General features: G+C 39.0%; 1 protein-coding gene and 1 long non-coding RNA gene across 3 annotated transcripts in view; one reads left to right on the top strand and one right to left on the bottom strand.

The window, feature by feature from the left end:
- Positions 1–26543, bottom strand: part of ptch1 (patched 1) — a 56663-nt gene extending 30120 nt beyond the window's left edge. The window contains exons 1-10 of one of the 2 annotated variants that reach the window (XM_082189004.1): positions 25906–26543; positions 23758–23950; positions 8298–8487; positions 8004–8073; positions 7805–7896; positions 5529–5727; positions 5249–5370; positions 4070–4217; positions 1554–1685; positions 96–251 (exon numbers count right to left, since the gene is read on the bottom strand). In XM_082189004.1, coding sequence (XP_082045130.1) covers positions 96–251; positions 1554–1685; positions 4070–4217; positions 5249–5370; positions 5529–5727; positions 7805–7896; positions 8004–8073; positions 8298–8487; positions 23758–23950; positions 25906–26073 — 1470 coding nt within the window. In that variant the 5' untranslated portion in view covers positions 26074–26543. The remainder of the gene's footprint in view (positions 1–95; positions 252–1553; positions 1686–4069; positions 4218–5248; positions 5371–5528; positions 5728–7804; positions 7897–8003; positions 8074–8297; positions 8488–23757; positions 23951–25905) is intronic. The other variant, XM_082189005.1, reaches the window with a different exon arrangement.
- LOC309513231 lies at positions 18648–20880 on the top strand. Its single transcript, XR_014211373.1, has 2 exons — positions 18648–18795; positions 19166–20880. It is a non-coding gene; the product is annotated as an uncharacterized lncRNA (long non-coding RNA).
- Positions 26544–26913: the final 370 nt, after the last annotated feature.

The following is a 26913-nucleotide window of genomic DNA, read 5'->3' as shown; positions in this document are numbered from 1 at the left end:
GCATTGAAAAAGATTGGAAAAGTAGCACAGCGGAATGAATGTGTTTTGTGTGAACATCAACAGCCCCTTAGATTACTCATGTTCATGCGATGTACCTGTGTGGTAGCGGCGTTAAAGGAGATGCCCAAAAGCGAGCAAAGTCCCAGTCCAGCGGCGACAGAAAGAGTGACCAGCAACACTCCGGCCAGCCCGACCGCCCCCTGAGACTTGGCGCAGTCCCACCGCAGCATGGTCAGACACGCATAGGCAAGCTGCACACAGATAACACAGCTATAGCGTTAATCTGACATTATCACGTTACCGCAGTGCCGTTCTCATGAGTGCGGTCACGGCACAGCAGGGTCAGGCATGCACTGGCAAGCTGCATGTAACATAACACTAGGCCTATACACACAAAGTCTGAATTTTCAACATGAAAAAACTTTCATGACAAGATTTTAAAATGAAAAAATGTGTCTCAATATTTATCAATGATCAGTCGATCAATTGAATCTTAGGCTAGGTAAAATTTGTCTAACAATTTTTTTACCTTTAGACACTTGTAGACGAGAGAGACGGACAGACAATTATATATGAACAGTTACTGTAAAAGTAGATTCAAACTCTCAACGACTGCATGAGTAGTTATCAGCTTGGCAATAGCGTCAACCAGTTGACTAATTGGTTTATTTAAAGAATTCCTGTACAATTTTTGCTTGTTTCGGCTCATCTGACCACGACTGGACACATTTATTTGGGGGCATTTACATAAAAAAAACTAGATGGGAGTTGCAAAATAATGGAAAAGTCTCAAGATGCATTTTTTTTAAGCTGGACTATTTTTAATTGTATCCACCTTGTGAAAAAGAAGAGCCCAAATCTTAAAAAATACACATTCATGACTATGTTTCTTAACACATTACATTTTAAATCATTATGTTTTAATATCTTTGGTCGTGCTTTAAAATACACTTATGCACACGTTGACTATCATACTAAAGCACATGTAAAGTACTTGATCGTAATTTTGTATCTTTGTAACCGCAGTGTGTTATTTAATTACATTTAAAAGTAATATATTTTTTATTTACTGAATTGCAACTTCATTAAAAAGGTGTTATTACAAATATATTTAAATAAATTACATACAAATGTCAATAGAAATTACAGTAAAGTATATTTTAGTTTACCATAAATACTTATCAGTACATTCATTTCTGTATAATCACTCTTTTTAAAAGTATGCTATATTGTACTTTTATTTCACAAAGGATAGAGACTTATAAACACCACGCTTTTGGTGGGATGCTCAAAGAACAGAGCAAGAGGTTTTGTATTTTCTTGTTATTTAGTTACTCCAGTTTTGGTGTGAAATGACCTTAAAATGTTGTTAACATCAAAATGAGGCATATTCCACGATTATTCAAAGACTGGGGTGGGTACTTAGGTTAAAATGTGTAACGCAGAAAGTAGTGAAGGAGGTTGTGCTTTAACCTGAACATAAAAGGAGTCTTTTAGTCTAGATAAAACTAAAGCTCTTCAAGACAGAACTGGAGATGTGTGAGTGAGTTTACCATTAGGAGGTAGCCACTGGCGATACGGATCACGCTGACATCAGAGAAGGACTTAAGAATGTCTTCGAGGGTGGTGGTGGTGAACGTGAGAACTTTCTGAGACGAATTTACAGACACACTCTGCTGGACGGCCTGAGGACACACAGGACGGAAGGAAGAAATTGATACATTAATAAATTGATGTTGTTTATCTTTGATTCATTTACACCCTTTCTATCATTTTTTCACTGCTCATCTTTTCCTTGTTTTGTACTTTCCCTCTGGCGAATGAAGATAATTAAATAAAGTGGAAATCACAGTCCCACAAATGTTTCAACAGCACAATTATCCAAGAAATGAAAATCACAGCCCCACCCCCTAAAACCACACGCACTCACATCCACAAACACACACATGTTCAGCCCTGCACACACACGCACTAAAAGGAAACCCTATGCCAAGCGAAGGTCAGGGCTGACAAAACAGAGACCAGATGATGTCACACACAAACCACCAATGGGACGGCAGCTGTGAAAGAGATTGTGTGCTGAGCGGGTTAATGCGTTCCAGACGGTCCTGTCAAACACACACACACACACACACACACACAGATACCACACACATGCTAAAACACACACACACACACACACACACACACACACACACACACACACACACACACACACACACACACACACACGTGCTGGGGCCACCATACCAAGAGGGGGATTCTGCAATGGACACCAATCACTAGCAAAAACTAGCTGTGTTGTAATGCAATCATTCCATATTAAATGAGCAAATCTCTAATCAAAAGCATGCTAAAATGATTTGTAAACATTAGTTAATGCATTAGATGACTTAACAATCAACAATAATTTGACAGCATTTAATGATGCATAATTGTATATATAACATGTTGTACAAGTAACAAGTTAACAATTACAAGTTGTTAACGACTAGTTGTCTAAAAAAATTTATATATTATAAACTAGGGTATGCAATTAAATCGCAAAATAATAAGTAATTAAATTAAATAATAAGTATGCAATTAAATCGCAAAAAAGGGTGCGATTAATCACGATTAATCGCATACTTATCGTGGAATTAAGCATACATCGTTTATCTTGATAAGGCTGTTTATTTTGTTGTCATTTGCTATATCCAGCAAAGTAAACTATCAGATTAAAGGATGCTTCTTACAAAACTGTATTTTCTGCAAGCTTTTTTCAAGGTAAATGTGGGTGTCTTTCCAAAAAAGGACACTTGGAGACATCAAAAGGACACCTAATAACCAAATTATAGAAGGAGCCCAAATAATGCATACATTTATAAATATGAAAGCACACATGAAAAAAACAAAAACATTACAGAACAAAACTTTTCCGAATCCAGTGTACAGTATGTGTACAGTGCAACAGCAAAGAGCTTTTTAGAGCTTGTTTTCATTTTAGACATATCAAGCTGCGATATTTCACAGGACCACATGGAGATGCCCAAAAAAAAATTTTGTGGAAACAACGTGACTGTACTGAAATGTATCTACGCATAAATTCAATGTGCGATCAGTGCGTCGAGAGGCCACATACAGTTTGTTATACTGTATATACTATTGTTAATTCATGTTTGTTAATAGTACATTCATTAATTTATACATTTTTAAATTCTATATGTAAATGTAAACATTGACACTATGCAGTTTTAATAAATGCTGTAAAAATGTTGTCCATTGCTAGTTTGACATCTAACGCATTTTTGTTAACAAATTGAACCATATTAATATTTTCTGTAAAATGTTCATTTATAAATATACTATTGTTCATTTGTTAATTCACATTAGTTCAAAATACATTTATGTGCATTATTAATAAATGCTGAAAAAAGGTTGTTCATTGTTAGTTCAAGACACCTAATGCATTAACTAATGTTAACAAATTCAACCTTAATGTAAAGTGTTGATTTCTAAAACAGACAGGACCGAAATACCTCTAGAAGATGTTTTCAGTGTCACAACATTGCACATCAAATACATGTGAAGGGTTTAGTGTGCACATTTCTACAGTGTCCCATCGTGACCTTTCCTGACCTTACAGATGTGCCCCGTTTTTCCAAGTTCACACTTAACCTGAGTGTTTAAAGTATGAAAAAGGAAAAAAAAGGAAGTCTATTCCTTTGAAGGACTGCACTTAAACAGCTGGGTTCTAACCTCAAGAGACACAGCGCCTTTGGAATGTATGCATTACTTATGACTAAAGACGAATGCCTTCACACTGCATGAGTACATGTATGTGAGTGTATTTTCCAGGAAACACTAAGTTGGACTGAAGGAATGAATCGCCACGGGCCCCCTAAACGGTTCATAACAAGATCCAGTTTTAGGCAAAGTAAAACCCGATGAAAGGATGAATTACTAAAAACACTACAGCAGAAAAAGTCACTGTAAATGTCTCCACTAAAGTAGACTGAAGCCTGGACATCAACAGAGCATTTTTACACCCTTTCCGTGAGATGATTCGCGGTGAGAGACGTGCATGTACCTCAGAGTATCTCCTTTGCCAGGCCTCTAGTACGGCAGCTGCTTTGTCCTCATTCCAGTTGATGTGTGAGACTTCATCGTAGCCCTTCAAGTGCTCGTACATCTGCTTTGGGGTCATGAGTTGGAACATGGTCTGAAGAGCCTGTGCACTTTGAGGAAGAGTGAAAAGAGAACAAAATGTTGAGCTGAATGTATGGTATAACCTGACCAAGCGTTTCATATACAAAAAGTTGTGGTGACATTAAACGGTCAGCACACAACTTTGTAGTGCGTTGTCCTCGGTGCAACGTGTGGCCCAATTTCAAAACAAATCACTCGATGGGTGTTGCTCTTTATTGGTTATTGTTTAGCATGCTGTTAAAGCTCAATTTCTTGGGGGGAATGAAGTGATAATGGATGCTGCTTAAAAAGAGCAAAAACAGTCTTAACCTTGTCTGTCATTTCTTGGGGATAAAAAACCATGAAAAGAAGCACTAACATGCTGAAATACAGCGGTCTGTCACTTTGCTCCACAGACGAGCTCAGACTTCTCCAACTGTAGAGTACAGACTCCCTCAAGTGGACTGTCAACCTGCTATTGTTCAATGAACACTTCTTGAATGAAAAAACCCCTTGACTTTCTCTTTTCAGAAAGCCACAAGAGAGTGAAAAGATTCCTAGAAATCGTAGTGGACGATTCCAGAGCCACTTGAGAATATTTTTCCGCCACCACCACTGCAGTGAATTAACATTTTTGGGATTTGTGACAATGTTCTCTCATAATATGGATGCTGAATTCTGTCCCCACTCAAGACCTTAAGAAAAAAACGAAAAAAAAACATTTCGCTCAGAGTAAAAGGTGTGGGCTTCCTCAGTCTGTGGGAATGAATACTAATATGCAGTTTACTAATGATTACAATCTGCCAAGAAACCAAAAACAAACCTCATACTGTACATGTGAGTGTGTAAGAGAGAGGGAAAGACAAATTGCTATATTTTTCCACTGCTATGTAAGGCCCAAAATGGCCTCAAACTGCACTGCTAACATATTTAAAGACACACTTTACACGCTTCCTTTATTTCCTTTTGCACACCCTCTATGGTTTTCACGATTGTTTATCCCCTTTACAATTAAAATACATTAAGATAAATTTATCTCTATGAATGCCATCAGTGTTTAAATCCCAAATTGGTCTCTTACCTTAGAAGTTTGCCGCTGTCGTTCTTCTTGGTCCCACCTACGATAAGCTCCTCCTGCCAGTGCATGTACTTTTTGGAAAGCCCATAGCAGCCACCAGTCAGAACATGAGCCACGTCAAAAGGCTTAAGATGATGACAGTTCATAAATCAGACACACTCAAGATGCAAAACAACTTTGCTTTAATCATGTATCTTTAGCTATAGCCTATGACTGGGAAAAAAGAGATCCAACAATGATTTTTAACTATTGCTCTATGCCATCCTTTGTATGCTGAACCCACCCGTGTCATGTTCTTGTTGGGAGCTGACAATGGACAGTCAGGGTCCGCAGGATTCAGGCAGGGGCGATCCATGTAGCCATGGCCCACCTCTGCTTTGACCAGCATCTCCTCCCAGATGTCCGCCGGATTATTTAGCATCTTCAGCTCAGCAATGAATCCCATCGGATCGAAGTTGGTCCACTGCACTAGGGGTTTGCCACTGTGTGAAGAAAAAGAAACCATTTTATTAATATGGACCTAAGGGGGCATTCACATTATGGCACTCTCACATTACAGCCTTAAAGTGTGTTAGATGAAGTACAACGGAATTGAATAGAAGGCAGGGTTATAGGCACATTAACTCCCATAGAAAGTTGCTAGCATAAACACAGAGTACCATTGACATGCCTTTTCCACTCCCAAATTTCTTAAGATTAGCCCATTGTATAAAAACTAACATTGATCTTGTACGTTTCAAAAGATAAACTGTTTTTATAATGCGGCACTCATTGCGGTAAGATTTGCGTTTACCAAGGTTGCATGTATTTGATGGGGGAAAAACAGTCAACTTTAAAAAACTGTAATATTGTGAAATATTTTTACATTTTAAAATAACACTCTTCTATTTTAATATATTTTAAAATGTAATTTATTTCTTGTTAAATAATTTGTTAAAATAACTTAAATAAACAGTGCATGTTTAACCATGGATCCTGCTTATGGGATGTTGGAAGTGCTTAAAGTGGTACGGCATAACTACGGGGAGCGGAGGAAGGGTGACTGGGTGGAATTCCGAAGGCTTAGGAATTGATGGATGCTGCACGTCACAGCGGTGGCAGCACAAATGTAGTTGGGATTGGATTTCAGCCTGCCTCCATAATAACAGCTTTGAGAAAATGGAATCAATCCGCTCATCTGATCTTTATCCCCTCTAATTATACTGCCGTGCCGGGTGATCCCGCTCAGGGCCTGGCATCTCCCCACAACTAACAGCCCAACGCAGCAGTTTCACAAACCTCCCATACTTTGCTTGCCATCTCGTCTCAGTTTTTTTTTTTCAAGACCCTCTTTCTCTTGCTGTGTCTTCACCCGGTCTCCCGTCCCGCCCGTATGTTTGACTCTATCCTCAGACGGCCTTCCTCGGACCGAGTTCACCCTCCCACTTTCCATCACCCATCCACTTCCACCGCTCCGTTGACTGATTCTCTAAGCCTCCCTCTGTCAAACCAGCTCCGCCTTTCTGTCCCTGCACCATCTTTCTCTCATTTCTCCCTCTTGCTTTCATTCTTTCCTTTTTTCTGTATGTGTTTTCTTCTGCTCGCCCCTCTGTCTTTCTCTTCTGGCAGGCCTGCGGTGGTTCAGACCACATTGTATGTGCCTAACCAGGCTTGAGTCATTATTCCAAGTCCCCCAACCAGAACACAGTAAAATCCTTATTTACATCCATGATGGAGGGAAAGAGGGAGGGGGGAGGGGGGGCAGAAAAACTTTTGCAGACTTGGTGGTTGTCCACTGAGTGTAACTGTTGCAAGGAGCCATTAGCAGCAGAAGTGTGAGGCCTCGAGCGGTTCAACATTACAATGAAGGCCTTCAGAAAACCCCACTGGAGACTGTGAAGCACCACTTAGGGCTGTCATTCGATTAAAATATAGTGATTAATGTAATGTTTTAAAAAATATATTCTTTATGCAACATCCTTATGTACTCATCTGATTCATGCAAAAATATAGATTATCTAATTCTCAAACTGAATCAAAATCACAGAACTTGATTCAGTAATAAAAAAATCTTTCCTGCACTTCATGGACTTAATCTTACAAGCATAATGCAAATAGTTTTTGATGCTTCCATGCTCTGCGCATTCATTTTCCGCTGGTGTTTGCATTTGAACATTTCTATAAATTATAGCATTTAACTCGTAGATGATATCAGACATGTTGAGCTTCAATGATTATAAAATTTCACCTTACAAAGAGTGCAAATTACTCTACTCTCATTAAACTTCCTGTTTAGGTTTGATTTATAAATAAATGACCCCTAAAGAGGAAATTTATCAAATAAACATGGTAAAATCCACTTTTAACCACCACTCTTAATTGGATTGGGAAACTTTTTCCTTTAAATTTAGTTTGCTTGTTTTTTAGTTTTCAACATGGCTCTATTCACAGGAAGGACATGTCAGCGAAGTGTTTACTGTATGAAAATGGCCTTTCTGGCAAATCAACTTGATTTGCAGAGTCAGACTGGACAGTCAATTACAAGCTCCAATGAAATACAGAAAGGTGTGTGTAACTTACGGGAGGTAGACCATTCCTGAATGTAGCTTAGCACCTTCCCAGAAGCAGTCCAGAGGAGTGATGATCAGACATGGGTGCAGATTCTCTATAATCTGAAAAGGTAGATGTGCTATTACTTTCTCAAGCCTTTGGGTCCTCCTATGAAGATCAAATATTTCTACTAAAATGTCATTTTAAAAAGATGAGCATTCTTCCTTACCTGGTCCACATAATTGTTTTCTGTATAAAGTTCTCCTGATTTGTAGCATAAATGTTCCAATTTCCATTGCCTGAAAATGCAATGGTGGAAATTAGATATACTGTCATTTTGTGCACACTATGACTGAAAATAAAATAGAAAGAAATAGTGATTGTTTATAGGACTTCATACAAATAGGAAAATATACACATTCACATTTTTTAACCAAAAAAAAGGAAAAAAAAGTCCATTGACATACTATGCGTCAACTACCCAATAAAAAAAATAACTCTGCAGAGGCTGTTGTGCCATTACCTGTTGTACATGTAAACGTGCACTCTGCTGGCCTTTATGGCGGAGTCGAGGTGCTGCTTCAGCGCCTCTACGGTCAGAATGTTAGTACCTTCCTGTCGTGGCGTCTGTATCATGAGCTGAGGACTAAACATGGCCTCCTCTCCGATCTTCTGCCGCGTGTACTTGAGTTCCTGATTCACCCTGCCACCCACTAGGAAATGGAAATGAAAAGAGATGGAAAAGAAGACTCAGATGAGGCTCTACAACAATTTAGTACTTTTATTAATCCTAGTCTAGGAGCATGAAATGTTGCTTCGAATTCAACAGCTCAATGTCAGAAAATAATTAAAAACTATAGTATGCTGCTTTTTTGCTGTTGTTGTTATTTTTGTCCACCACCAAATGATCAAACTCCCACAATGCTCCTAACTACATATTTTTTTTTAGTAAATTGGTATTATTTTTTTATGTTTTAATTACGAAACAACATAATTACAAGTAAATGTTTTACTTATTTATAATTTATTTCAATATTCACAATAAAATTGAGTTAAATATTTAGATTTTTATTAAAATCTAAATGTATTTTAGGTTAAAGATGACAATGTAGACGATGTAGAGTTGAGTGGGTGAGTCAGATGCTAATTCGGATATATTTAGTTCATTAAGCGAAACATTAATCAATGTGATTAAATTAATTAAAAACACTGACTCAGAGTCAGTGAAGACCACAAAATAAAAAGACGCGTTTTCTCTGCATTATTTCGCAGTGCAATCTTTTTAGCTCATCAAACTCAATTCACCAAGCTGACAACTTAAATTTATTTATTTACTTGTTTATAAACTTATTACCATCAACAAGCAGTTGAAAAACCTACAAGAAACAGAGAAGCATGATAAAAAGTCACTCAGTGACAAACAATCATAACTTTCACTTCCGTCACACAGGGTCAAGCACAGTCTCACTGTAATCAATCATATCTTCCAGTCTCGATGAAAGGAAAAGCTAACACATGTACAGGCTCCCATCTGTCCTGTTAACTTGACTTCAAAATGCCTTTCGGTGCACCCTTTAACACCTGCAGTCTTCTTCACAGCCTTCAAATCCAGGCTTATGAATTATGAGTGTGTGCGCAAGTGCGTTTGCATGCGCACACGTGTGTGTAAGCGCCTTGGCTTCTTTATTGCATTGGGGCAGTGGAGTCGTTGTGTGGCACACCTAAGCTCCAACAGGAACAGAAAACCCTCACAGCTACAAAAGCAGCCTTTCAAAGCGTCTTGCTGAACACCGTCCAAGTCCGCCTCTCAAAGCTGTCGATTCTTCACGCGCTCTCTACCTGACCTCCGAAAATAGAAGACTTCTCCATTTCCAGGATCAAGCACCCTAGAGAAGCAGGCAACACGGTTCACAAGGACTTCACAGTTACTCTGAACCAGGTAATAATACAGTCTGGTATAGTCAGGCAATCTGTCAATTCCTTGTAACGTAATCAAGCAAATCATATAATGGTGTGATGTGTTTCGGATGGCAGGTTGCATGATTCTGAAGCTCTTCTGAGATGTTGAAGCAGGGAGGAGGGTTCATTTATGGTCAACTATTTTCCTTTGAAGTATTGAAGGTAAATTCAACCATATTTAACTGACCTATTCTGCCAGAGGAGAGATTCTGAAGACTAGCTTTGCTTGTGTATTACACGGGCAAAGTCACTTGACATGAGTTGTTGCATTACTTTGGCGGCATCAAAAAAGAAGCAATATTGTTCCCTTCAAATGTACGTGCGATTATAACGGGTAAGCACTCTGTGAAGAGAGTCAATGGTTTCTATTTACAACGTGTTTTTGTAGCGTTGAGCTTTGTAGCCAATCACAGACATATCTGTTGAGTGAGTGAACGCAATAACAATCAGATGCATTTAAGTTTGGTCAGAATACACTCAACACCACTCAAAACAGCAGAGTTTTGTTCAGCGCGAGTTCTGCACGCTTGTGAATCCTTTCATTATAACCCAAAAAGTATAAACAAAATATCAATAATTCATTGCACAGAGTAGGCAGCTTCATCGATTGCAGCTTTGTGTACCTGCCGTTATAATTGACAGCTTGCAACAATCTTTGCTTGCTTTCTGTATAGGCTATAGTAAATATTTTTTCATGCTACTAACTACACATTGCAAAGTTTCTGGATTTAAATGTGCGATTGAACCCGATTGACAGTGATAACCGTAGAAATGGCCGGGTCAAATGATCTGTGCATGAAGTCTTGGAGTGTAAAGTCAAAATAATAGATCTGCAACTTCTATGTAATGTGTAATTTTGTTGTTCATTTTATTACTTATTATTGTTTGTTGTTATTCATTTGATTAAATTGTTATCTTTTCAAATAAGTCACTCAGTGACTTTTTACATATAGCCTAAATTTACAGATTTTAAATAGATCATAAATCAACGTGCTTAGAACTATTTGATGTCTTGACAGTGATTTTTTATTTATTTTTTATGAATAAATAGGATAAGTTAATATTACAAACTGTTTCTTTGTATTATTGTATTTATTTTAGATTTATTGTCAGTACTGGGCTTGCAGTTCACATGGGTAGGGTACTTTGTACTGTGTCTGTGTGTCCGCCACCACCAAAGTCATTTTTGACCCAGGAAAAACCCTGGACATGAACAAAGAAAAATTAAGTCAGAATCATATGTTAGCAATTACCAATGTTTTTCTTAAGAAGTTACACTAGCAGGATTTAAACGAAGTCCTCTCCCACCTAGTTGTGCGTGGCAACAGACTTAAGGCTGATTTATACTTCTGCGTCAGACCTACGCCGGAGCCTCTACGCTGTAGACTTAAAGCGCTGGTTTTCATTTATACTTCTGTGTCGTTGTCCGCGTTGATGCGCAATTACAAATGCAGAGGAAGCATGTGAAACCCAAGGGAGGGGTTCTAGCAGACCAATCACAGCGCTTGCGTCCGCGTAGAATTGACGCGTTGTTACATTTTTGGAGAGGTGCACGTCAGGGTACGCCGAAGGGTAAGCGCTACACATAGCCTACGACGTACCTACGGCGCGAGTTCGACGCAGAAGTATAAATTGGGCTTTAGGCTCTTCACAATTTTTCCACACTCTGAACATGTGTGAATGGTCTCAATTTCACGCAGCATAAGCAAGCATAAAACAACAAAAAATAAAACAATTAGCAACCAATTCAGCTTTTTTTTTTACTGTTTTCCCCCTCAAAAACACTAAAACTTCAAAAACACAACATGCCTGATAACTAAAGCAAAAAAGTGTCTTTTTCTTATTAACCTACTCGAGCTCTGGAGGAAGGGCTGTGTAAAGCAATCTGTAACAACTTATAAGCTATAATCCAATTTAACAATGGTTTTCAATTCACGAGACAGACATACGTTGAATATTTTCAAACCATTGTAATTGTATTAAAGTTGAAAATATCCATGCTTTTTTCTAAGGGCAGACCACCCTGCCAGTGAAAAAGGCTGAGAAGGAGGGAAATGTCTAGAAGCATTCTGAGAAAGCAATGGATTTCTTTTTTCCTGGGCCCAAATGTACATCTGATCTTGTTTTGGGGCATGTTTATAATATCCCTCATTAATTGCAGCTTCAAGCGAGCCTGAGCTTTACTTCAACATGATTATTGGGACCAGGTTGATTATATCCCTAACAAGCTTAGCATGTTCCTGATTTTGAGGCCCTGGGATCACCAACATGTTTTGGAGATGAAACAGCCTCAGATGTCAGTTTTCAATCAGAAAAGTCTCCACTCTGGATTACCATGCATTGGGTCACCTACATGTCATGAATGACTCCTCTGATGTATGTCCCACAGAGGCAACAGGAAGGAACTATAACAATGCATGTCGCTCACTTCACAGAGAAAGACTTCAATATTGCTGGAAACGTCATATTATGACCTGAACTCTGGAGAATTCAACACCCCTCCAGAGACGCATAGGTTCTGGGGTCACAAATGGCGTTGCCTCAGGTGTGAAATTAACACCAAAAGAAAATGTGAACGAGAAAGAATGACAGAGAACAAGAGGTGAATTCATTCAAACATGACTGCAGGTGTGTTTTATGGTCTTTTAAAAAACAGCATGATTGTCTAATCCTGTGCATCAAAACTATAAAAACTAAAAGCCCATAAACTGTATCGACATGGACAGGTGTAGATATATTTCTGGGAGATTAAGGCCTTTTTCACACCTGGCTTGTTTGGAGCATTTGTTTCGGAACCTGGTGTGTTTTCTCCCTTTGTTTTGTTTAGGCAAATGTGAACACAGCAACCGCGCTTGGATCCACACCTGGTCTCGGCCCGATTGAAAACAAACTCTGGGGCGGTTCGGTTGAGGTGAGAAAGCAATCTGCCCTGATGGACCAATGAACCAAATGGTATCATAATTTATAAGAGGAAATGTATTATATAAAAAGCACTCAGCATCTAATTATGTGAGTGAGCACACTAGTTAAAGCAGTTGAAAACCAAAGAGAGCCTCTTCATCTTAAAATATTGTGTATGCTCTACTTCATGCTTTGCAAGAATGTGGTCCTGACGAAGCGTTGTGAAACACAATTTTCTTGACCACATTATCGAATATGCATTAATCAATAATAAAAAAAAAAGGTTGGGAACCGAGAACCAGTGCATATTCAGTTATTACTCTTTTTAACAAACCAGTCAAAAAAAATCTCATGAATCAAACTTGAACAAATGAGTTATCTATTGGAATTAATCTAACAACTCACTTTCTGAATCAGAGTGGATCTTGAATCACAAGTCATATCTAACTCAATATGACAGTATATATGACAATGTAAAGTATACACATTCAAAACAAATATTTGTTGTGATAAAAGTTATTTTTCTCAAAACAAAATCTAGAATGAATAAATTAAATGGACTGGAACCTGAGCCAGTTTAATAATTAATAATAATAATAATAATAATAATAGGAATTCATAATTACTAATTAATAATAAAAAATCTTAATTATAATGATAATTATTATAAATAATAATTATGATTTTTAAATAATAATATATAAATGATTTCTAGAAATGATCTCTATGAAAATCAGAATCAGCTCTGTTTATCTGATGAAATGTTCCCCAAGAAAAGCTGTAATAAAGCAGCTTATTATTTGTATACTACACATGTAAGCAAAAAATACATAACATTAAAGCTAGGTGTGGTTTTATAAAGGCTAGCAACTTCAAGATAGCTTTGAAAGCATTAGATCCCATCCTCCCTTCAGAGCGTCTCCAAAGCCACTCCTCCTCCAAAACACATGAACCGGAGACTCTGCAAAGCATCACGTGTCTCAAAGCACATAACATTACAATAATAATGAACGTAAACAACTTAGAGAGTTCTGGCTTGTACCACCTGACTGCTGCAGTATCATTTCGCCGTTGATAGTGTTGCCACAGAAATGCATAAATCCGAGTCTGAGGACATGAACAGCTCTGGGAACGCCACATGTTGCCATCTCGCAATCACAGTAATTACAACATGGCATGAACGCTATGCTTTAACCAGGTATTAAAAACGCTAAAATGTGCAGCAGCTGAGAAACCTATAAACAAAACAGATAATCACTTTCACTAACTTATATGTAGGTACTTTAGACAGCAGAGAGGAATTTACATGTAAAACCAAAACCATCCATATTGTCTAACCCACAGGTATGCAAGGGGTGCAGCAGGAAAGCCAGTGAATCTGGTGTGCATGTCAGTGTGTGTTGGTGCCTCCACTGGGCCCATTCAGTTTGTTGCATAACATTAACCCTTGAACCTCCCTTTCACAAACAGGGGGAGCTGCCATTGCAAGGACTCTCCCATTGCCCAGAGTTTTCAAGCGCATTACTATTCTCGCCATTCAGCTGCAGAGTGGCTTTTGAGTGGCCTGTTTCTGAGGGGTGTGAGGGGTTTGGTACAAAAGAAACATCCCACCCACACCCCCCCCTCCACCACAGCAAAAACCACTGCACCCAACCCCTTGAAGATCATGACATAACTCCACACTACTGCAAGCTCCCCTACCACCCACCACTTCATCCCGCCGACTACGCCAATCACTCGGCTGGAGGGCCGGGAAGAACGGTTGCTGGGGTCGCTGCATGATGGGATGGTGTGGCTTATGGCAGCTTTTTTAGATGGGGGGGGGGTGCTGTGTGTGGCAATGCCGGCACAGGGAGGAACTTTTTATGACTGTGTTGCGGGCGGGATTAGCTGGATTAGACTCCAACTCAGAGAGACCCCCTGTGGTCGCACGGAAGTTTCTGCACAGGGTCATAGCGGCATGAACTCTCCCTCGCACAACGTGCACAAATCCAGGCACAAACTGTAGCGCACCACAAACGGCCTCATCAACGACGCACCAGTTTCGACATGCCGCTGACTGCTAAGTTCACATCTAAACCAGAAAGCTGCCTTCAAAGTATTTATTACATTTCGTTTAGGTTGAAGAAAAATAATACTGCCATTTCTAGACGTCAGTTTTAATAGCGATAAAATTAAGTAGCATATCCACAAATAGAGCAAAGCCCTGCAGTGGCTCCATACATTGACCTTCACCATGCACTTATCCACCTTTCGCAGAGGAGATACGATGGGTGGGAAAGAGGGAAAGTGAAAGTGAGAGAAAAAGAAAAAGTGAGGGAGAGAGAGAGTCCCTGACCCGCAGCTGTAGCACAATGCCCCCAAGCAGCCTGTTCGACCCCTGACACAAATTTTACACCGCAGCTGCCATTTACTCCACACCGCATTACCATATGTATGGCCAGCTCTCCTCTAATTATGCTAATCACCTGTCCAGATCTGCTCCGCGAAAAATGGATGTATTTAGCAGTCCGCTGCCTACAAATACAGCTTACTGCAATCCAGAGATGTACATTCAGAGGGGCCTGAATGGGTAGATTTTTCCACGTTGCTGGCTTCATTCAAGTCCCTTGCCTTAAGAAAAAACTATTCAAATGAACTGGATCGCACTGCAACAAAAAGCATTAGGAAAAGTGTGTGTGTGTGTGAGTTTGTGCACACTTGAGGTTGGGGGATCAGTGCGCACACCTACCCAAACATTCGGTGAGCTCCAGCAAAATAAGATATCACTGGGACATTTCCAGTTAGTCAGGGTTTTAAAATAAATAATCGCTTATTATTACATGACTCTCTGGAATACTGGTGTCTGATTGGCTGATTACAGGTGTCTGCAGTCAAAAAATTTGATATGACTACCAATAATCCAAGTTAGCTAATATAATAAGTAGGGTTGGGAACCGAGAAACGGTTCTTATCCAGAACCGTTAGTGTTTTTGAAAAATACCGGAACCGTGTGAAATTCCGAAGTTTCAGTTCCAAAAACAGTTCTGGTGCGATGTGTGAGGGCGAATTGCTGGAAGCTTATCCTTTAATAGAATATGAATATTCTCATGAATATTAAAATAGTAATGAATGCACTGAAAAGCCCTCGCGCTACTCTCTCAGAGAGAGAGTGTAAAGACAGTAGAGCTGCACGATTAATCTTTAAAAGATCTCGATTCAAACACCCACACGATCTTATTCCTAAATGACAAAAACTTCACACCGGAACATTCAAATCTGTTTGCGCTATCGCTGACCCAGAAAGAGCAGTTGTCAATATGAAACAGCTTTACTGTCAGTCTTTTCAACCACACAGTATCGATATTTCTATGTTACAAATATTCAAATGATCACAGAAGTACTAAAATAAAAGTTTATTGTTCGAGTATAAAAACTGATGTGTACGGTAGCAACCAAAATAGAGTAAATCACCTTTTGAAAGTCACTTCAAATAACGAGTGTATCGATTAGGCTTCATCTGATGCTTCAAAACATTCATAAAAACGACTGTTAAAGCTGCAGTCCGTAACTTTTTTGTGTTCAGAATTTACAAATGTTATATAATGAGCGAGAACATCATGAATACCTTTTTTTAAAACCGTGTTTTCGTCTTATCCTGAATCACTACGGTAAGCCTGTAATAAGCGTTTACACTCAGATTACTTTACACCGGTCAGGTCGGCACCGCTGCGGAGTAGCCCAGTGCCTGCATGACTCATCATAGACATATACATAGAGAAGTAGCTCCGGCTACAATGTTCTTCCACAAGACGCATGCAGTTCTGTGTATTAACCGCTAGAGCACCGATTCATACAGTAATGAAATAAGTAAAGTCTTTATGAATCAATCATTCAGACCGATTTAAAAATTGTTCTGTTTCACCTGTCTGGATCATACATGTGTGTTCAAGCATATTCTACCCTTTCTGAGAGGGTATTCTCCACTGCTGGAGATACAATAAGCTAGGAGAGGTCCCAAATTCTCCTAGAGAATGCAGAAATGTTTATTTTCCATCAGAAAAAAATAATTATTTTTGCAATAATTGCTAAATATGTTGAATTTGTTGACATTACCAGTCTGTTAAACTCATTTGACAAGTATAAGAAATAAACACATAAAGGATTGTGGATTTTTCTCTTACTACTAGTTTTTATTAGTTGTTTTAAATCATTTTTATTGAATGGGAACCGGAACTGGAATCGGAATTGTTTGGTGGAACCGGAAAATTTCTTACGATTCCCAACCCTAATAATAAGTCAACTCAAATCAATAATATGCAAAAAGCTGCAACAGATGCATTTCTACTATGGTTTTACATTCACATGCAAACCAATTTCATCAGCCTAAAAACACCCGACAGAGATCAATTTCCTTTCCTTGGTTGCCGATAAAGCAAAATATCGAACACTTCTTGCAGGTTAACTAAAGGCATGTTTTAAGGCAAGTTTAAATTTTCACTACAAGTTTACTAAACTGTTCCCAAAGAACAAGAAGGAAACTGGTCAAGATGTAGGCTGAACTTCGTAGTACCTTGGCCAATACGTAAGCATTAACCGAAGCAGCAGATTGCAGAAAAACGGCCGTTCTAACCAAAACAACACAAATAACACTTCAGCTACTACGCTCCCCTCCCCCTCTCACTCTCTTTCGCTGAACTCCTCCGCCCCTCGGCCACAGAGACAGGGAGGGTGGAGAGGGGGAGGGCCAGACCACCCGGCATCCATGGCAGGACTCAGTGTTTACATTGCTGCGCTTCACTCTGTAATACATCTGGCATCCCAGGGATGGACTCCCAAGTGAAGGGGGAGGAGGGGGGTGTCAGTGTGAGGAGCGGAGAAGGGGGGGGGGGGGGGGGGGGGGGGGACTGAAGGGCAGTGAAAGCTTTCGGAAGAAAAGAGAGGGGAAGGGGAGTAGAGAGAGCGAGAGAGAGAGAAAGCATGAGTCTTTTCCGTCATTTTGGTGTCTCTGTTTTTTTAATAACACGGAGTGGAGGTATGCAGAATATAAACACAGGAATTGGAGAGCTGTCAGGATGCTGGTTGTGGATGGGAGTTGCTCCATTCGTATCTGTCTTCCACACACTTGCATCAGTTTTAAAAGTGTTGAGGCTGCCGCTGAAGAAATCATGATTTATAGACAGTGTAAAATACGAAAATCAAACATATGTTAAGCAACTGCGAAGTATTAAACAAACAGTTTTAATCTTCACGCTAGTTGTGCTACAGACATGAATGTCACCTCAAATTGAGTGGAAAGTTTAGAAGAGGTGCACTTTTAGTTATCAGCTTTCACTTAGTGGAGAAAACAGGCAAAATTCCCATAGTTACAATTGAGAAAGGGCCAAATCTAGGAACAGTCAAGTGCCAAAATACGATAATCAGAGGAATTTGCTACATTGTAAACTGCTTTGTCATGCAAGTTGTCCTGCACTGTATGTGCTACTGACATGAATAGCAATAGGCCCCTCAAACTGTGTGAATTGTTTAAAATACAATGCAGTTTTACTTTTCTAAGCAATCAGACATACAACTTTCACCTGGTGGAGAAAACAGGCAAAAATCTCACAGTTACATTTGAGAAAGAAACCATTTCTATGAACCAGAATATTACAGTATCCACCAGGGATGTGCAAGACTATTCGACTAGTCGATTAAACAATACTGCTGCGCTGATAGTCGACTTGGAAATACTAGCGTAGATGTTTACACATTTTTTTTTTGCATATTTAATGTTTTGCTTTATATTCTTACAAAGGCTACATTTAAATGACTGTTATGTTAATGATACCTTTTAAAATAAATATATTATTTCAAAAAGTGTATATCTGGAGCGTTTTTTTTATTTCCCTCCAATTTTGCATGCGTTGGTTAGGTTTCACTAGCTCAGAGTAGTGGCGGGCTATATACTGGTAGACACGATTAACCGGTAGAAATTTGTCAACCGGTAGAGATTTTGGACTATCGTCTCTATCGCGGTTACACTCATGTGACGAAAGCTTGTCGTTTACATGCGTTTTTAAACGATGCGGTTTAAAAACATGTTATTTTATAACGTTAAAGTGCAATTAGCAGCGAAATACAACTCATTTCAGTATATGCAAGCGATCTCTAAAAGAGACTGTTTCTCAGCGCTGACTGAGGCCCTGTTTACACGAGAACGCTCGCGGGTGAAAATGTAAAAATATTTTATCAGATGTGCCTTTCGTTTAGACGGCGACGGCGTTTTTGGGGCTTAAAAACGCAAAAAAGTGAAACCACCTTCCAGAGTGGAAATATTAAAAACGCTCCACCGTCGCGTTTCCGTCTAAACGGTAAAACGCAAAAGTCTGCTAGACAGTGAAGGTGTCAGTGCTTCACATTGCCACCTAGCCGCCTGGAGTGCATACTACATCGAATTAGTATGCACCCCCCACCCCCCCCCCCCCCCCCCACGCTCGTCTAAACGCAGAATAAAAAGTGATCACTTTTGCGTTTTCTCTTCAGATCGTTTCCGTGTAAACGTAGCCTGAGAGACGAGCGCACATTAATAAAGCGAGTGAGAACTGAACTAAATGCTTTTTGCCGCCTAATTGGGCTTGGACGACTGAATACACAAACCTAAGTGTCAAAGTGACCATGTAGCCTATTTGCAAGTAAACACAGTAATTTATGTCTTAAGTGAACGTAATTAGTTGAGAAGTCTATGGTTGAGAAAGATAACGCATGGGTATAATGGATCCGTGCAGTCGGTCTTAAAGTGACAGCATCCAAATGTACCTGCTGTCATTATTAATGCTAATCAAACAACAAATAAGAGAAAATCTCTCACTGCACCTCGACTGAATCACTTTTGTAACTGTAATAAGAAATGTATATTTAATTTAAACAATAAAGTCTACGTATTGTTTTTTTATGTGATTATACATTTTATGTAGTATTTCTTTTCTAATCTAGTGCTTGAAGTTTTTCAGGTAGGTCTATTTCATTTGTTTCTTTGTTCTATTGTAGTTTGTAATTAGTTTATTTGCTCTTTCTTTATCACTGTTAACTTGTCTTCAGTAAGCTTGAGAGTTAGGCTAGTATTAGTTTTTTGTGATATTGAAAATTATGATTCATGATGAATTTCAATGATTAAACCTTATTTAAAGCAAAAATAACTATATTGTGATATATATATTGTTATTGTGAAATAAAATTACTCATATCGTGATAAAAGATTTTGGCCACATCGCCCACCCCTAGTGCTCTGCATCCATCCCTTACAGTTCAGCCATGTGTGTCCAAGCCTTCCTGAGCACATCTAAACAGGGAGAATTCCACTAGATCCTGATCTCTTCACCACAATGCAGGAAGGTCACATTCTTCAGCTACTTCCTTCATAGTAGAAGATAACTTCTTCCTAACATGAACTGCAGGTTATTCACTCCTACACACTGCTAACTCTTAATCATCCTCATGTTTTCAACGGAAAACCAAAAGAGATTTGTCAATATGTCCACACCTGTTGAATGTAAAGGCATTCTCAGTCTACACTTTATTTCCAAAAAAGCCCGGCTGGAGTAAACACTTAAAATTTTGATCAAGTTCACATAAAACTCAAATTTGCACAAAAAGGACAAAAGACCAACAAATACATCAAGCGAGAATTACATAAACCCAAGTTAAATGTCTTCCATAATACCCAGAGTTACTGCACATTGATCACTGATCTAATAAATTTACACTGCCCCCTGCTGGGTGTATAAAAACATCTTGCTGGTTAAATTAATCATTAAATGCCTTAAAATCGATCAAGCTCTTCTTCCACAGGAGGGCTAGTATAGTAAACCTTCTCTCATCACGGTTGGCGTTAGCTGGAACCCCTCACTCTGCACCCGGGTCATGTAGCCAGGATCCGATGAGCTTTTAAATAGCGGAGTCTCCACTCGATGACCTCAGGTCCTGAGGGACACAGCCTTGTGGCCCCGAGCCTCATGCTACTCCTCCTACCCCCTGCACGAGAGAATGGGACAACCCGAACCCTGATATTTCAATGATTTCACTGCGAGAGCGGTCCTTCTCAAAAGCGGCCAGGAGGGGAAGGCGTACAGGAAGGCGAATGTTTACGTGAAACTGTTTTAATTAAATTCAGGCGGTGCTGGTATTTTCTTTTCTTTTTTTTACTTGGAGCCTGTGATCTTGAAAAGCCAAAAAGATGGCTACTCATTTTATCTGCAACTCTTCTTTTTTTCTTTTTCTTCTTTTTTAAAGCTATACAATAACAGCAAATTTGCTTAAAAAGCCATTATTTTGAGTTTATATACATTTTATACACACACACTTAAATATTTTTTTTTTCTCTTTCTGCACAAAATCTAACCTGAAGAAGTCTGCTGGAGGTCCACACAAGTCTCCACAACTTCAAAAATTAGAGTCCAAAACATCAAAGCTACATTCATATCAGATCAGTGAGAGGATACAGCCAGTGAATTGAAAAGCTATGGCAACATTATCTACATCAATCATGTAACACTGAAAATCTGTAGAGCAACCAAACAAATTATAATGGTTGGAGCGTAACAGCCCTCAATGGCAAGTGATGAAAGCCAACATGAGATCACACTGAATCCCATTCAAGCTGAAATTCAGGGAGAGTAAGAGACACAGCTTCAACGAAGGGTCATTTGGAGGTCGCTAGCAAAAGACTGTTCCAAACTAAACATAAACATGCATCTTAATGGACGCTGGGCCGACATCTCCCAGCGCAGAACCTGGCCAACCAGAACTAATCTATCCCTCAGCTGTGGAGTTTAATCTAAACAAACAGGTCTCGATGTTACTGCATCTGGAAGCTGTCATGTGCTTCGACATGGGAACAACTGAGGTGTGAGTGAGTGTGTGTCCAGCAACCGACTGTCATACTTCATCTGCAAACCTCCTGCACTTTTTGGAAAGGAAATGTGGAAGTGAGCAACAAAAATAAAGCCCTGAAGAGAGAGAGGATAAAGCTCTAGGTAAGGTGTTTGTGATAAGGGTCACATTCGATTTAACCAAAATGACTTTAATGTTGAGAATAATTACTAAAGATTACTGACACTCAGCTTAAGTATTTACTTAAAATATCTAGCATTAGTCTAGCAAACATTTGTCTCTAACTGAGGGGTAGACTGAGGTTTTAGGGACTAGGATGCTACTGCACCCGCTCCATTATAGTAGCCTTAAGCAATGACTTAAGGTGCTCCAGGGGACCTGGAACTGTAAGGTGCAAATTAGGACAAGTAAAAGAAAATAGACCAAATTTATTTATATTACCTTCTCTAGTTTATCTAAAAAATGCAGAAAAATCTGTTAAAAAAATAAATGTAACGTTTCAATGGGCAGGAACATACAAATACCTCAAAACACCTTTTATGCAATTGCAATGACATAGTATATAAATATATATATAAATGTGTGTGTGTGTAGAAGCCAAAATTGATGTCAAGAGGGGATATCTGTTTTTAATGAAAAATTCAAAGTAAACCATCAAAATATATTTTAAAAAACTTTTTTTATTTTTTATTTTTATATGAGGGAAGAACAAAACACTAAACTTAGTCAAGGTATTTACAAATATTACAACAAAATTATTTGGTAAAAAAGGCAAGCTATAGTTTTATATTACTATGCAACAAAACAAAATGCATAGAAAAACAAAAAGTTTGCAGGGAAAATCATACATTAACAACATAGGCAGTCATTAATATTTTGTAATTTGTTGGTTCTCTTTTGTTTTTGCATGTGTTAAATAATAAATTCTTTGTAGACAGTGTGGCCCAAAATCATATCCATACAATAAAAATCACTCGTTTTATATGAAGTAATAGTTTTACGAGGGCTAACTGAAAAATACTGACAGGAAATATCTTACTAGGTTCAGTCAATTATCGTGACAATGGCCACCTATCATAATAGGAACAGGTCAACTGGTCAAAATGGTGTAACTAATTACAGAATAAACAGCTCACCCAATCAGACATCACAAATTTCAACTTGAAATTAATTGAAACGATAATCTACAACTAAATAAAAACTAAAAATGCTTAAAAATGCGAAGATTGTTCATATAAATACACATTATTATACTAGCAGTTTGTTTAGAGTGTTTACAGTGTTCCATGTTTACACAGTGTTTAGTTGAAAGGGACATCAAGTGGAAATGCTACAAAAACAAACGAAACACTGAGAGGCAACTGTCTCATTTCATAAATCTACCACACACCACTGACTTTAATTTCAGTCCTGGATGGACAGAACATGGAGTGTGTACTGTCCAAAAACACACTGAGTGAAAGCCAATTTATCCAATTAAAATAACTTAATATAAAAATGCCTGTGAAATCAATTATAAGGTAACCTCTTATATCATCTGTGGTCATATCAAAGGTTCTTTAAACTGCAGGAATGTAGATCAAAGCAGAAAGGCCTATTTGCCCCTCCCCCCTTCAAAAATCACCACCCACACTACGGCCCCAACATCTCACAATTGACTTATTCATAAAATAAAAACAATTCTCTTTCAAACTCTCTTCAAACCGCCTATGAGCTGAAGTCTGTGTCGGGTCTGAGTGCACGTTTCTGCCTGTAGTTCGCTCGGTTCCTGCTGAAACTCTGAGACAAATCTTTTTGGAAAGTTGAACGCTGTCCAAAACAGGACCACACACAGGCTCTGTGAGCAGCACGGATCAGATTCAACTGCTGGAGGCAGACACACACACACACACACACACACACACACACACACACACACACTACTCGCACACACTCACAAAATGGCGGCTATTCGTGTTAAAAAAACACTCACATTGCTTTCTAAATCAAATATCCACTGATGTATCGAACTTGGAAACAATCGGCGCGCGCGCGCGCACGCTATAACGTTCCATAAGCAAACTGCATTCGTGCGCGCGAGGCAAATTCGAAGCGAAAAACATTCTTATCACGTTTAATCTGGATTTCTGCCAGACTTCAATACAATAAACAATTCCTTCAGCTTACATGACAGACCCCCCACACCACACCCACTGCTTCAGGTCTGCCTTTAGATTACACTTGAGGGGAAAACGTATTAGAAAGACTTAAGTACAAGGGAAACAGCTTCTTACCTTCTACCCAGAGTTTCTCCACATCCGTCTCCAGATTAGCTGCCCTTAGGCCAACAGCAAAAGCTCCGAATATTAAAAGGCCCACAACTAAAAACTTTCCGCAGTTCTTTTGTATGTAACAGCCAAGTTTAAACAAAAGTCTTTGAAACTTTGCTCTCAACCACAGCGGCGCTTTCCTCCCAGTCGCCTTCCCCTACAAGACAAGAGAGAGCAAATATTAAACTCGCATCACCTTGTTAAACAGATAAACTAAATTCCGTCGATACTTATTCATCGTTTTTCGATTAAATGCAGTAAATAAACTAAATTGGCACTTAGTGGGCTTCATTAAGTCTATTATCAGGAAAAACCTACTTTCTTTTCAAGTAATTACTTGAAATGTATTAAACAATTAAGGTTATGTATAACACCACTCATAAGGTCTTAAAAGTACCCCCTCCATCCACACTTTCAAGCACTGTTTCTATGGCAAGCCATTTTAACATTTATCCCTTAAAACTATTCTATCATTATAGCAAGCACTTATTTTTACTACTAGTTTATTACTATTTCAAGTAGTAGTGACTAGTATCTTTTTCAGTGTCACTAGACATATCTATTTATTAGATACCAGTAGTACAACTTACTCATTTACAACTAGTCACTATCACAATAACTAATATGTTGTGGTGGGAAATTTGAATTATCTCATGTTGTTCAGATATCAACTTCAGAATAGTATCTATTCCAGTCTTACTTGTAATTATTCATTAGAATATAATACATTTTCTTTAGATACTACCATCTATTCCAGTTTTCCTACTAATTAAACACACACTAAAACATATTTAATAGACACTAGTGTGTATTCAAGTTGCTAAACTAGAATAATTCATAATCTTACCAGTAAAAAAATTATAATTAAAATATAGAGCAGCCATTCTGACTGGTCAGTCATTGCATAGAAAAAAAAGATTGTAACTAGTCTTAGAATGTTATAAGAATTACATAGATTCAGGTGTTGTATAAATATGTGCTATAAACTGGTACACTGTATAAAAATTTTTAAAAAGTGCTGCCTTAAACATTTAAGTACAATCAACTTGGATGTTTAAGTTAAATTACATTAAACTGACTTAAAAAAAATAAGTTGAATATTTTATAACATACTTTTTTTTAAAGGCTTAACTTATTTTAACAAGTTAAAGCAGTGTAGAAACATGTTGTCATATAATTTCATATAATTTACAATGTGCATATACCACATTAAAATATATATTTGAACCACAGATCCTCAAAGAATTCAATGGCAAATATTCAATTTGCTACCAGTAAAAACAGAAAAGTTATTTGTCATTATTGGTTTTGTGATTAGGAATAAGAATTATTATCTAAGTCTAAGACATAGTTATTACTAATGAAACTATTTAAAAAAGTGATGACTTAATATTTTTTATTATATAATAATAATAATAATAATAATAATAACTACTCACAAAAAAAATACTACTTGGTTCTAATGAATAAATGTTAAAATAGCTTTCCATACAACTTGTAGCCTACTATTCTCTCGGCATTCAAAGAGCATAATTCAAATGAGTTATTGTCCCACGCATAAACTAGACGTTAAACTGAGTATGACTGCAATGTGACAGATTGCATCCTTTGGACATTGTACCAGGGAAACAGGTTACAATGTCCAAAGTCATGTAGGTAATATCGGAGATGCACGTGGGTCGCATAGCTGAAGGGACGCGATGTGATGTGATTTGGGAAGTGCTGCAGCCATCACAGAGGGAGTTACGACAATATTTGTGAACGGAAGAGGGCAGCCACATGGATCGTGCCTGAGCAGTGCGGGACGAAAACGACTCCGTGTGTAGATCCTATCTGAGGGGGCTTCAATCAGTCGGATAGGGCCAACATCACTAAGACCCATCGCTTTACTTTCAGAGCTCAGCTTCACGTCTGACAGTTATGTTTACGATTAATGTATCGGGACAGATGGACATAACGGGGAACAAATGAAGCGGCTACAGGTTGCCTCGCGCATAGACCCCCCCATCGGCGCCGTGGCTATCCCGTTACCTAGCGACTTCACTAAAGTTGAGCACTTTGTCAGAGATTCCCAACAAAGTCCAAATGCAAACAGGGCAAACATAAAAGCACCTCTGATATCTGCTCCAATGCAAAGGCAGCATCGCAATAGCTCGGGCGCTGCAAATACTCCAAATCCGCCGCGGCGGTCCGATAGTTGCCCCTATTTCTCCGTGTTAACCTCGGCCGATCGGGGTCTCTGTTTTCCTGCTCGGAGGAGACATTAACAGCCGAGGCCATGTTGCAAAGTCTGCGCCGAACGTCTCGTTATCCGCGCTAGTGTATTTCCCCGCGAGCGTTTAGTGATATCCGAAGAAAACCAAGTTTGTCTCTCGTTGATCCCAGATCCGCGAAGCACTTCATACTCCTGTTTGAGACGGCGAGTCAGAGTCTGCGCCTTCCATTCCAACATTTCGCGAATCTGGAGGTCTCCAACAATTCCCCACTTTCACGCCGTCCGCTGGAAAGTCCGCGATATCAGAAGGCGAAGTGGAAGATGCTGTGGAAACGTCGATCTCTCGGTGGCTGAAGCATTCTGTGATCTATGGGGTCCCTCCTCAGGCCGCGCGACAAGGCGATCTCTGAGAGATTCAATAGATGTGAAAAAAGATCACTCTCCATTCGGAGAAGGGGAGGAGGGCGTGGCGAAGACCGCTCGAAATCCCGCCTCCGGGGCTGTCAGATGGCCGGGGTTCCTGGGCTCTGATTGGTTCCAGAAGGGCAAAAACTACTCAGCAAACACGACTATTATTAGCTGCTTAGCAACAGCTCACCAAAGTAGAGGGACCACCCAAGCCGCGAGCCCTCGTGTGTGCATCTCAAACTTCAGGGGAGTCTTAAAGAAGCAAAGCACTCTTTCTTGCAGGACTCGAAGCGCTGGGTCCAACTCAACTCAACTCAACTCGAGACTCGGCGTCCAGACAAACACATGGAGAAAACTGCTGAAGCAGGAGAGAACGGACGATTTCTTTCTTTCTTTCTTTCTTTCTTTCTTTCTTTCTTTCTTTCTTTCTTTCTTTCTTTCTTTCTTTCTTTCTTTCTTTCTTTCTTTCTTTCTTTCTATGGATGATCTTATTTCTT

This window comes from Leuciscus leuciscus (assembly GCF_965113295.1).
Source record: "Leuciscus leuciscus genome assembly, chromosome: 13".
In the NCBI taxonomy this organism is placed as follows: domain Eukaryota; kingdom Metazoa; phylum Chordata; class Actinopteri; order Cypriniformes; family Leuciscidae; genus Leuciscus; species Leuciscus leuciscus.
The sequence above is the reverse complement of the archived record's forward strand: the minus strand, read 5'-3'. Positions and strand labels throughout refer to the sequence as shown.